At 42.7% G+C, this 12863-nt stretch overlaps 1 protein-coding gene across 3 annotated transcripts; it reads right to left on the minus strand.

The window, feature by feature from the left end:
• Positions 1-521: 521 nt before the first annotated feature.
• Positions 522-11471, minus strand: zgc:112982 (uncharacterized protein LOC503771 homolog). 3 transcript variants are annotated; one of them, XM_044105041.1, is made up of 11 exons: positions 11223-11471; positions 9780-9823; positions 8792-9346; positions 7910-8554; positions 3494-3663; positions 3085-3205; positions 2365-2437; positions 2152-2288; positions 2009-2087; positions 1836-1935; positions 522-742 (listed from the first exon to the last, which is right to left on the minus strand). In XM_044105041.1, the coding sequence occupies exons 1-11, from the start codon at positions 11469-11471 to the stop codon at positions 729-731; spliced, it is 2187 nt and encodes a 728-aa protein (XP_043960976.1). In that variant the 3' UTR covers positions 522-728. The 3 variants fall into 3 exon arrangements, with proteins under 3 accessions (XP_043960976.1, XP_043960979.1, XP_043960977.1); XM_044105044.1 differs by lacking the exon at positions 11223-11471 and adding an exon at positions 10375-10608; XM_044105042.1 differs by lacking the exon at positions 11223-11471 and having other exon boundaries at positions 9780-9838.
• Between the last annotated feature and the right edge of the window lie 1392 nt (positions 11472-12863).

Here is a 12863-nt window from a genome sequence, read left to right on the forward strand (position 1 = left end):
GGACTGATGGTGGCGCCACTGAGCTCAGAGGAAGAGCAGATAATTAGGGAATTAATCCAACTTTTCACTCCCACAATTAAATTTTTTTTAATTGCCTTCCAACTTCAAATGTTTTATCCATAAATTACAAAATGACAGATTTTCAGATAAACCAACTGAACATCAATTATTTTACAACAAAGTGTAAAAAGGAAGAAAATTTTAAAAGGTCATAAAGCAAAGAGTAAAAATGTAATAAAGTTAGAAATAAAATCAAAATATTAACGTCTCGAGTCGCAATAAAACAGAAATGAAGCCATAAAAACACTGAAATTTACAAGAATAACTTGAATATCAGTTTTGGAAATCTTAGCATTAAATTATGAGAACCAGAACTTTGAATTTAAATTTAAGTAAAAACTTCAGATTCGACTCAAAGTCCCAGAATAATCACAGACAAATGAGTGGTTCGTTTTGTTCTGGTATAATCTGTTCAGATTATAAATCCTGATTAACATGAAAAAATAGAAACAAGAATCCAAGATTTTTCACGTCTATTTTATTAAAAATAACTTTCTAGATATGCTGGGAGATTTAAACCTCAAAACAGAAAACAGGAGAAGATAGAACTAGAAGAGCTAGAACATAAACCGCCGTCTGCAGCTCAGTTAGATGCTGATGAAACAGGAAGTACTTCCTTTGACTTCCTGCTGACCTCCATGTTTACAGAGTCGCTCTTCAGAACCTGATCACCAGTTTGGACCTGAAAACAAGAACCAGTTCAAATGTTTCCAGCATGTTATCAGACACCAAACAATAATTTATCATTTTATTAATATTTCACCATAAAAAGTGAAGTTACTGTTAGAATTATTCTGCTGATCAGAAAATGTGGAACATTTTTGCTAAATTTTCTGTCAAATCAAAATATTCTGTTCTGAAACTTTTACTGCCACATTATCAACATTTACTGGTGTTAAATAAATTATAAATTAAAAAATACATTTAAATTTCAGTAATTTACTAATTCATTTTTAGTTGTAAATACAAACTTCACAAAAAATGAAAAAATAAAAACATGAGAAAAAAAATATTTTGTCCATTAAACATAAGAAATGAATATTTTCTGAGCGTTTTATCATATATTTCTAATTTATTGTGAAGAAATAAATTCCAATGTTTAATACAAAAATTAGATTAAATTGTAATTGGTGTCCTGCAGAAGCCTGATTAAAAATGGACTAAAAAAATACAGCAGAAAAGTTTTCAGAAATTAATTTGTTTTTCTCATTACCGTCACATTAAAAACAACCAAATAAAATAAAAACCTTTTACTCAAACAAATGGTTAAATAAACATATATTATGGTATTTGAATTGTGAATATTAGTAAAAATAACAACTATTAATATTTATATAATAGTGATGATTAATCTTGAACTAATTCAGTAATCAATCATTAACTGGAGTGTAGAGACAATTTATTAAAAATCATTTCAGAGCTTTAATGAAGCCAAAACTCTATAAAATAAATATAGATTTTGAATATATTTATTTTGTATATTTTTGTATATAAAAAATGTTAGTCTGTAAATCTGTTTTACCCGACTCAAAATCATTAAAGGAATGTTAAACTGCTGCATTTTGGGCAATAAAATGTTTATTTTCTAATTGTAAAAAGTGATTCAATCTGTTTATTTACATCTTTTAAATGTCTTAAGTTGCTAAATTAAAAATCTGTAGAATTCACCAATTTTATCATCTAATTAATCAATTAATCACCGTTAACATCAGCCGATCCGATACGTTAATGCCGATAAATCGTGTTTTAAGGTGGACCAGGAAGTTGAGCGTTACCTGCCGGATTGCTGTGCAGGTTCTGCCTCTGGTTTCCAAACTGATTATTTCTGCGCTGCGTTGCCATGTTGGGTCGGTGAAACGCTCCCCTCCTGGATCCCTGCAGCACAACACAACCATGTTGGCGGATTTCTACTTCCTGTGAGCAGCGGCTGACTTCCTGTGCGCCTCACCATGCCGCCGTCTCTCCTGCGGTTCTGCTCTGCGGGCCAGAACCCGTCCGGGTCCATCGGCGGCGTCAGGTCCGGCTCACTGAAACAAACGAGCGTTAGCCACGTGTTTTCATCCTGGTTACAGGTTTCCAGTATGAACTGACCACTGGGAATGCTGGGAATGCTGGGAGAAGCTGCTGCCCTCGATGGTGACCTTCACCGCCTCCAGCTTCTCCTGACGCCGCCGCTCAAGGTCGTGCCGGAGGTCGCCTGGACCTCGCTGCGGCTGCTTGCTCTCTTCCTGTCAGCGGAGGAACCGTGTGTAAGAGACCAGTAACCGTCACCAGTTTCACCAGTTTCACCAGCTCCCTCCCCACCTTCATCTGTCTGAAGAAGAGCGGCTCGTCATCCTCATCATCCAGAATAGAGTCCATGTTCAGACTGAAGCCTCTGGAACCAGAACAAAACGTCACGCCGTCGCATCAGCAGTCAGTACAGGTCTGAACAGGAAGTGATCCGCCGCCATCTTGGTAGGCAAACGCAGCAAAGCCTCGCTGAACCACACGGCTTCCAGACCAACAAGAACAAAACATGCTGATGCTAATGACCAATGTGGAAGAGAAAAGTATGTCAACAAGATGGCTGCCGTCAGGATCGACCCAGGAAACAGAAAGTGCCTCCGATCTACGATGATCTAAATGTTGACGACATGGAGCCTGAAATCCTCGGACACAGAAACACTCAAACAGGTTTGTAAATGACCTACGAACTCTTTGTGTGAATAACTGGCAGAGTCCATGTAGCACATAGGCTACATGTTCGTCTTAGCTAGCAGATAAAAGCTACATTAGCTAAGCTACGTTTGCTAAGTACTGCAGTAAATAAGACTGATATTTCTGTTAGTGTTACACCGAGGTGAGTAGAGGCTCATGTAGCTGTAATGTATTTACACTGTTTGTAAGTTGGATAGGAACGAGGACGGAGCTAGTTCTAATCTTCTGAGTTGTTTATTGTTGTCATAGCAACTGCCTACCAAGATGGCTGTCAGTTACAAAGTTTCTGGAAGTGTGACGTCACATGAGGTCACGTGACCCGACCTGTTGGAGCTGAACCTCTGGTGCAGCGTCAGCTCCTCCAGCTCGTCTTCGGTGTAGCCTCCTTTCTGAGGCGCAGAGAAGCGCTCGGTGAGGGTGACCCCGTCACCCCGGAAGTACTGCTCTGTGGAGACAGGAAGTGACACATTAGACTCAGAACAACATGGACTGTACTGTATACAAGTTAAAAACATAATTCAATTTAACTTGATTCGATGGAAGCAAAACCAAAACTGGCCAAAAACCAGTTTGGTGTTTTAAGAGCTTGGTCTGTTTTAGGAAGTAGAAACCAAAACAGAAGAACAAAAAGGAGCAAAATGTTCATTTTTCATAACAGCTCCCCATTAAAAAACAACTTTTCCCCAAAATATTCCGGTTATCCGGTCCTATAAAGTATTTAATGCACATTAACCTTTGACAAAGTGCACCAGCGTGATGATCTCCTGAGCAAACGTCCCGGAGTGCGCGGCGTTCTCCCGGTACGTCCCTGAATGCTCCAGCAGGGGCAGGAAGTCGAGGCGCTGACGGCCCACGTTGACCAGGTCCAGAGACAGCTGGCGGTCTGAGGAGTAGCAGAGCGCGCTGCCGGACGAGACCGAGCCGTCAGCAGAACAGAGAGCCACTCCTTTCTACGCTCATCTAGATTCAAACTGCCGTCAGCCTTAACGGGGCAGCATGATGAGGTTTACAGGCACCTCAGTTGTAAAAACATATCAAATATGAACTTAAAAGAAATTTGTCAGGCCTTTAAATCGGGCCTGTGTCTCTATCAGCTCCTCCTCCATTAACCCTTTAACGTTTTCAGCAGCGCTGCTCTGAAAAGTAGCTCTTATGATCTCAGCAGATGTTTGCTAACTGCTGCTGGCTAGTCTGAAGGAGTTGCATGTCGAAGGCAGAGCTAGATCCACCCAGGTGTTCTGCAGCTGAATGGTTGCCATGGAGATTAGATGATTTCTCAAACATGCATTAAGGAATTAAAACAACACTCCATGTTTGTTTTGGAAAAACATTACAGATCAAAAAAGTTGATTTTATTTAATACTGCCAATTTCAAATTCAACTAAAAAGACATTTTAACGTCTAAAATGTCTCTGAAAGACCAAACGTTGACTTTTCTCAACACAAATCACAGCTAAATGCTAATTATGAGGAATATTATAATTAGCAGAAAGACTTTTACCTTACCCAATAAACTCACCTTTCCTCTCATGATTTCCACATCTAACTTTAGCTTTCATGAGTCAAACTGTGAGGATCGGCTGCTTGTTTAACAGGCTAGCTAAACCAGCGCAGAGGGGCTCTACGGACAGGTACGGCTAACAGGTGAGTTCAGGTCTGGGTGAAAGTTCACACTTCTTTCAGTATCTCATGTGGGCGTTCTGGTCCAGATTAAAGGCGTTCTGGTCCAGATTAAAGGCGTTCTGGTCCAGATTAAAGGCGTTCTTGTCCAGATTAAAGGCGTTCTGGTCCAGTTTAAAGGCGTTTTTGTCCAGATTAAAGGCGTTCTTGTCCAGATTAAAGGCGTTCTTGTCCAGATCAAAGGCGTTCTGGTCCAGATCAAAGGCGTTCTTGTCCAGATTAAAGGCGTTTTTGTCCAGATTAAAGGCGTTCTTGTCCAGATTAAAGGCGTTCTGGTCCAGATTAAAGGCGTTCTTGTCCAGATTAAAGGCGTTCTGGTCCAGATCAAAGGCGTTCTTGTCCAGATCAAAGGCGTTCTGGTCCAGATTAAAGGCGTTCTGGTCCAGATTAAAGGCGTTCTGGTCCAGATTAAAGACGTTCTGGTCCAGATTAAAGGCGTTCTTGTCCAGATTAAAGGCGTTCTGGTCCAGATTAAAGACGTTCTTGTCCATATTAAAGGCGTTCTTGTCCAGATTAAAGGCGTTCTGGTCCAGATCAAAGGCGTTCTGGTCCAGATTAAAGGCGTTCTGGTCCAGATTAAAGGCGTTCTTGTCCAGATTAAAGGCATTCTGGTCCAGATTAAAGGCGTTCTTGTCCAGATTAAATGGCTTTCCAGCCAGAATGAAGCATCTCAGAGGAGGATCAGGCTTCCTCTTCATCATCTTCCTCTTCCTCAGTGAGGAGGTTCTGCTGGATCGTCTCTCAGGTCCAGATTGTTTCCGTTTCTTCATCATGTTGGATCCATTTCTTCCTCAACATTATTCAACTCTAAGACTTTGTTTTTAAGCTCCTTCATTTGTTGAGTTTTATAATGGAGAACTTCCAGGTTTTTCCCTGAGTTCGTTCTGTCAGCCGTGATTCTCACCGATTAGGTTAAAAACACCGACAGGCGTTTCTTTAGGGATCATGGGGCGATTCGCTAACGCTTGATTAGCAGGTTGGTGTTTAGTCATCAGATGCACAATAATTATCCATCCTTTGTTTTATTGTCTTGATTGAAGATCTTTTCTCTTCAGGTCCTGATTTTTCAGAATCAGCAGCGGTAGAAATCTGTCGACTGAAACCTCCTGATTTCAACTTTCTCCTTTGAGAAACTAGAACAGATTATTTTCTGCTTCATCATCGGGTTTGGATCGTCGTTATTTTCCTGATCCCAGAAGATGAGGTGGACGTTGTCCAGTAAAGGTCCGTTTGGGTCGTCAGGTATTATCCTTTTGGAAGGCTGCGTTGACCGTGATTGGTCCGATGACTGGTGAAGATGTGAATCTTAAATATCCATCTTGAATTCAAATTTATGTTTTTGGAAGTTAGACATTACATTGCATCTTTATGGAAGAAACAAACATTATGTGGAATTTCATAATAGAGAAAATAATCTGTTTAATAAGCAGCAGCTTGATGAACTGTTGGTAATCTTTCACACAAAACGATCTCCAACTCAACGAAGAGGCCGTGTCCAAAGAATCTCTGGTCTTTATGTGATCTTTTCCATTTTCATCCTTTAAATGTGTGTTTTGTCTGAGGTTAAATTTATGTATGAATGAAAATGTTTGTTAAAATCAATAGATGCTTAATTTTATTTAAAAATCCAGCAGTTTGGATCGTTTATGTTTCGTCGTCCAGGTGTTTCAGAGTGAAGGAAGAACAATCGGCCATGTTTAGGCCTTTTATTATTCCAGATCCTGTCACTTTGAGAAACCTTTGTTAAAAATGGATCAGGCAGAACTTCTGTGATCTGCTTCTGTCCCGTTTGGATGTTAAGTCATTAAAAATGAAGCTTCTTGCCTTAGATGATTGATTCCCATTTGATTTCTACCATTTTCCTTCTTGCGATCGTCCAACTTTAGGTTTCTTCTCACCAGTTTTTCAGCCAATGTGATCTTTAAAAGGTCCAAGAACTTCCTGTTAGAACAGGTTTGAATTTCAGCAGCAACCAATCAGGTTTCTTCGTCCCTCTTGCAGCTTTGCTGGGAATCTCATGTTCAACTTGAGAGAAAACGAAGCAGAAGACTACAGAGGCCGACATGTTTCCAGTTCCAGCTTCCAGAAGAAGATGATCTCCAGGTTTCTTTGCAACAGAACCAAGTTCCAGGTTCTGGATCTCCAACCTGGACATCATGAGACCATTCTACGGTCAGTGAGGGTTGAATCCTGGTTAATGGGTGAACTGGAGCTCTGCAGGAATCGACTGCTTCCTGTTCTTCCACCTTATCAGGGAGAAATAAACATTTGCTCAGCCAGACCTGGTCAGTGGTCTCTCTGGCTGTGTGATGTTTTTATGATGTAAAGCACTTTGTTGCTGAAATATGTTATAACAATAAACTCGACTGATTGGTTAATTAATTGACATCAACTCTGAAGTGAAGCTTTCCGCCATGTTGGAGTCCATCACAGCAGAACGAATCGTCTGGAGGGTTCGTCCAGTAGGATTTAATCCAGATTAAAAACAAAGTGTGAAATAAAATCCAGCAGGAAGTTTCAGGTCAGCTGAGCCAACAGTTTGAATCGGACATGATTCTTGTAAAGAGGACAAAGTCTCGTCCAGATCCACTGGATCACTTTCCTCAGACATTCACAACTTCTTGAGGTTCTGGACTTCAGAAAGTTTTATTGCACATTTTATATTTTTCTCCTTTTTGTTAAAACTGGAAGCTTTACGATATTAATCCTCATGGATCCAGTTGGGACCAGTGGGACGAACTGGGGCTTTAAGGTGGAGAACGAGACAGTCGGATCTGCCAGGAGGATGTTACCATGACAACGTCTGGGATTAATCCAGATGAACTGACTGTTCCTCACTTCCAGATGAAAAGCACATAAAACGTGTTCAACTCCATCTTCTCTCCCTCTTTGCCCTCCATCTTGTTTTGAGAGAAAAGGACAATGAAGCCAAAGATGCAGAGGAATAACTCTGGTAAGTTGCATTCGACTTCATCTTGACCAATCCCTTCCTCCATCTTGGGCTTGTTATAGAAAAAAAAAGTAAATGTGAAGCTTGACCTCTCACCCCAGAGTGACCTGCATTCAGCTCCATCTTGACCAATCTCTTCCTCTTTCGTCGTCCATCTTGTTTTGAGAGAAAAGGATGAAGTCAAAGATCCACACAGAGGAATAACTTGGTGAGTTGCGTTCAGCTCCATCTTGACTCCATCCACGAATGTTTGGATTGTTTGTCCATCCATGTTGCTTGTTTTGAGAAAAAGTAAGTGTGAACTTTCACCCCTCACCCCAGATTCAGCTCCATCTTGACCACTTCCTTCCTTTTCATCGTCCATCTTGTGTTTGTTTAAAGTCGAAGGAGCACACACAGGATTAACTCGGGTAAGTTGTACTCAGCTCCATCTTGATCAAACTCTTCCTCCAAGTTGGGTTTGTTTATCAGAAAAAGTAAGTGTGAACTTTCACCCCTGACCCCTGCTTGACCTCTTACCTGCTCTTGTTAACGGGTCGACTCATGTCCACCTTGATGGTGAGCGTTTCCTCGGTTACGGCCGCCATGCCATCGTTTTGCGGCTCGTTCCATCCCCTTTTGGCCGGTGGTGGCGGCGGCCGTTCAGGTCGTTCGTTTGGATCCAGGCTTTGGGAGCGGCTGCGTCTCCATGGCGACGGGGCGTCTCGGTCCTCCCAGCCGGGTTCGTCGTCCCTGAAGGGGGGGTAGTCATGCCTCTGCTCGGCCTGTGGGGAGTCCGCGTACCGCAGCTGGTGTCTGTGGGGTCCGGTCCGTCCTCTCGGACCGTGGTTGTACCGCCCTCGCCCCCTCCAACGCTGGTTTCCATGGTTACCGTAGCTGTGAGAGTCAGGGCTCCTCCTGTTCGGCTCCTGATGGCCAGGTTCCCGTGAGTCTTCGTGAAAATGCGGGCGCCGGGCGCCATCTTCCCTCCTGAAATGCTCCGGCGGACTTGGCGGCCGCTCAAAGCTAGCATCATAATCGAACCGATTCCCGTCGGCCTCCATGCCAAAGTCTCTGGCAAACCGGGGAAAGCTGCCCCGACTGCGTCCTCTAAACCCACCTCTGGGTCTGTCCACAGAGGAACCGCGGCCCCCAAAGTCCTCATCCTCCTCTTCCTCCCTGAACCTGTGGTGGCATAAGAGGAGGTGACACGGTTCAAACATGGAGACACAGCGACAGGAAGATTCATGCATTACTTCTAACAGAAACAGGTTAAAAAGTAAAACATGCAGTGACGCCTAACTCTGCTACTCGTTAGTGAAGCTAACAAGATTTGAGACAGTGAGGAATCTCCAGGTATGGAGGGAAAAGTGAGAGTCCTTTGCAATCTTGATTTTCCAGATTTTGCTCCCATAGATTTACCCCGGGTGATTGGCGGCGTCCGTTTGTCGCTGTGGTCGTTTGAAATGCGAGTTCCTGTCGTAGTGTCTGTTCTGCTGCTGAGGGAAGCGCCCTCCTTTCTCCAGGTCTGCCCTCATACCGGGGCTGAAGCCTCTGAACCCGCCCTGATCCCGGCCCACCTCCTCCCTCCTCCAGCCCGGCCCCATCTTCCTCTGCTGCTGGTCCGACCGCGGGTTGGGCGATAAGCCCGGCAGCAGCGGCGGAGGCCCATTCCCTCTGTCGTCAAACCATTCATCCCGCGGGGAAAACCTGCGGTTCTCAAAACGCATGTCGTCGCGGTGAGGCGACGCCCCCCAGTGGTCAAACTCATCGTGGTCTGGGTGTCGCTGGTGCCTGAAGTGAGGCTCGTCTCGGTATGGAGATCTTCTCGGGTCATCTCGGTACCGGTCCGCCCTGTAGGGGCCCCTAAAGTCATCCGGACCCTCTCTGGGGTGGCGGCCCCTGTCCTGAGGATTCACATCCAGTTCTGCGATTACTTTCCGGGGATCAAAGTCCGGTTCCTCCCAGGGAAATCTCCTGAAACAGGAAGCAAACAAACATCATCTAATGTGGCAAAATAAGAAAGCAGGAATAAATGTTGCAGTTTTATGGGAATTAAATGGAGTTAAGAACCTGAGTGAAGTTACCCCACCTACTGCAAATCCAACAAAACTGGCTTGTTTGTGCAGTAAAAATATGTGCACACTAATTTACCAGCGCAAATTTTCTTAACTCCTTAAACAATAGCGGCACAAGAAAATTTTTACTGTACTAATGTAGCACAAGCATTTGAGCCCAATTTTATTAGATTTTAATTTAGATTTTGGGTAACATGGACAAAAATATTAACTTTCAGTAATATCTTCTGAGAAAAAGCAGCCCAAACTAAAAATGCTGCTGCACAAATGTTTCACACCAGTTTCGTTAGATTTGAAGAAGAGGGGAAACTTGACTCAGGTAGATAAAATACCTGTAATGCGGAGATCTGGACCTCGGTCTGGACATGTTTTCAACCTGGAAGGGAAACATGCGACCTGATTTTAGACTTTTACATACAGACACGTTTAGTCAGCTCATGTAACTCTCCTATCCTAAAAACATTGGAAATAGTTTATTTCAGAAAGTGTTTATGACATCTAAGTAATATTACAAGCTAAAAGGAAGCTGTTAAAGGAAGAATATAATCAGTCATTAGCTGCGCTTCCACTGACCATATGTTTGTTTTTAAAATAAATTTACTTAAGGGAAACACGCCAAATTCGAAACAAACAGTTTTCACAATGCTTGTTGTTTAAAAACTTTAGCTTGTATTATGGTTTTATTTTGTTAGCTTTAGCTTCTTTCCGCTAGTGGAAAATCTAAACAGTCTCGTTTGATTTCACTAAAATATGAATACTTAAACAGGTTATTTATAACTAATGCCAGCTGGATATAACACTTAAAATACCCTGTGATACCAACAAACATGCGGTGCAACATGTTATCAGAAAATAATATACACATTAAACTAAATTATCCTTGCTAGCCTTAGCCTCTTAGCTAGGTAGCAGCTGTCGTTCTCTTACCTTTAAGCACGAGATACGTAGAGCTACGGAGGCTAACCCTACGTGATACGCAAACAAACAAACCGAAAATAACGCTATAACAGCCTATAAATTAAGAAGATACCCCCTTGTTTAATAATAATACGCACAGCCTCACTAAATAGGTCGAATATTCTGTTTAGCGCTGCCTGGCAATGGCTGCACGGCCATCAACAACAAACCGCGGAGACGAGCTAGTCCGGACCGGCTCTGCACTTCCGGTGAGGCTTTTTCGAAATAAAACAAAAAACTAACCCTAACCCTGTAAAATTCAAATTTGTGTGTTATTGTTCTAATAAATTATGAACCTACTTTTTCAGGGGGTCATGATATATATATAGATACTCTGAATTACTTCTTTTAACCATTATTTTATAATAAATTGCAATATTCTGAATTTTTGAACAAATATTATTGTGAAAATATGACTTTGAAAATTCACCCTTAGTTTTTTCTCTTGTGACAGAATAAACAACATTTCTTTATTTACGTTTTCTGTCAACAGAAAGGAGTGAGCTCCAAGTGCTCCACATGTTATCGAGGCCAAATGAAGGTTACCAATAAGGAATTTCCAGTTTGCTGCTATGGATGCAGAAATTGCTCCAAAAATGAATATTCAAGCACTACAGGTGAGTAATGGCTAAACAATATAATTAAAAATAGAATTGAAGGAAATGATGGAGTATATTTCTGTTTTTCAGATTCTGCCCACTGCTATAAATGTGATGAAGACACTGAATATTCAGATGAAGGCAGCAGCCGCTGTGAAAAAAAGAGGATTCGTTCCTGAAATGGGGCGATCCGTATCACATCACGCTGCTTGCACTCACATCTCTGGGCGCTATGCTAACACTAATGGTTAGCGTCATCTTCCTGGCTCGCTGGAATACGCCAGTGGTGCGCTCATCGGTCGGGCCCATATGCATCGTCCTGCTTTTCTCTCTGCTCTGCACGTTTGGAAGCGTGCCGTTGTTTGGCGCCAGACCCAATGATGAGAAGTGCCGAGCGCGACAAGTTTTCTTCGGCTTGAGTTTCACTTTGTCGGTTTCCTGCATCTTGGTGAAGTCGTTTAAAATCATCTTGGCCTTTGAGTTTGACCCCGTGACCCAGGATGTTCTGAAGAAACTCTACAAGCCCCCCGCTATAATCGCAGTGTGCATGGCAGGTCAGGCGGTGATCTGCACCGTTTGGCTAAGCTATAAAGCTCCAGAGAAAGCATCAGAGCCTCTGCGATGAGAATTTATATCCAGCATTTGGAGCTATGTTGGCGTACATTGGCCTTTTAGCAATCATCTGCTTTGTTCTTGCTTTTAAGGGAAGAAAGTTGCCTCAGTGTTACAATGATGCAAAATTCATCACCTTCTCCATGCTGATCTACTTCATGGCCTGGATCATCTTCGGCCCGGTTTATAATAATGTTGACATCGAATACCATCCAGCCCTGGAAATGGTCGTCATTGTCATCTCCGCCTACGCCATTTTGTTTTGTCAGTTCTTAATAAAATGCTACATCATCCTCTTCAAGCAAGAGAAAAACACAGAGGCCGCATTTCGAGAGGAAGTGAGGGAGTTTTCCTACAGCAGTGACAGAGACATGGAGAGAAGCCGTCCGGACGGAGTCCAAAACGTGGCGCTGTCCCTGGAGTCGCTGCCCAGCCCGGAGTCGTTTCAGCCTCTGAGCGACCGGCGCCGATCCACCAACACCGACACTCAGGCGTTCTTCCCCGTCTCAAACGCTCAGCCTGCCTTACCATCCAGCGTCCTCAGCCTAAGAAAAAAACCGCTGCAGAGATTTTCAAGCTTGCCAACATAAACACAGAGTTGATTCATAGAAACACTGTAAAAAATGATCAGCTGCAGTCAAAAATGTTCTGTAGAAATACCAAGTTGCAACATTTTCACAATTGTTATAAGACACATTAGTCATTGTACTCATGTAAGTTACTTATGGCAATTTTTCTACATGGGTCAATTATTTCGATTAAAATTCACATTTTGTTCTTTTTATGCTTCAATTTTGGGTCTCAGCTGCTTGTAAAAACAACCCAACCTTTATTTTTAACAAAAAGTCAGTAATATTTGGAAAATGAGTTGTTTCAAAAACCTCTCAAAAGTTAACTCACATTCAACTGTGCCATTACCAAGCAACCTGAGCGGCACTCCACCCGTCACCTAGCAACCCCAGCGGAACTCCGCCCTTCACCTAGCAACCTGAGCGGAACTCCACCCGTCACCTAGCAACCCCAGCGGGACTCCGCCGTTATCTAGCAACCCAAATGGAGTTCCTGCATGTTTGTTCAGCTGGTTTTACTGCTGTATTTGCTGTATAATGGCTGCTGGAAAAGACTCGTGTCTTGGTGTTGGCTTACCATTCAGAAACCAAAGTGCAGGTGGTAGCAATGTGAACGATTATACAGGGAATATTAACAGAATACAGTGGGGAAAACAGATGTATGATGCACCAATCTAAT

This window comes from Gambusia affinis, linkage group LG21, assembly GCF_019740435.1.
Source record: "Gambusia affinis linkage group LG21, SWU_Gaff_1.0, whole genome shotgun sequence".
In the NCBI taxonomy this organism is placed as follows: Eukaryota; Metazoa; Chordata; class Actinopteri; order Cyprinodontiformes; family Poeciliidae; genus Gambusia; species Gambusia affinis.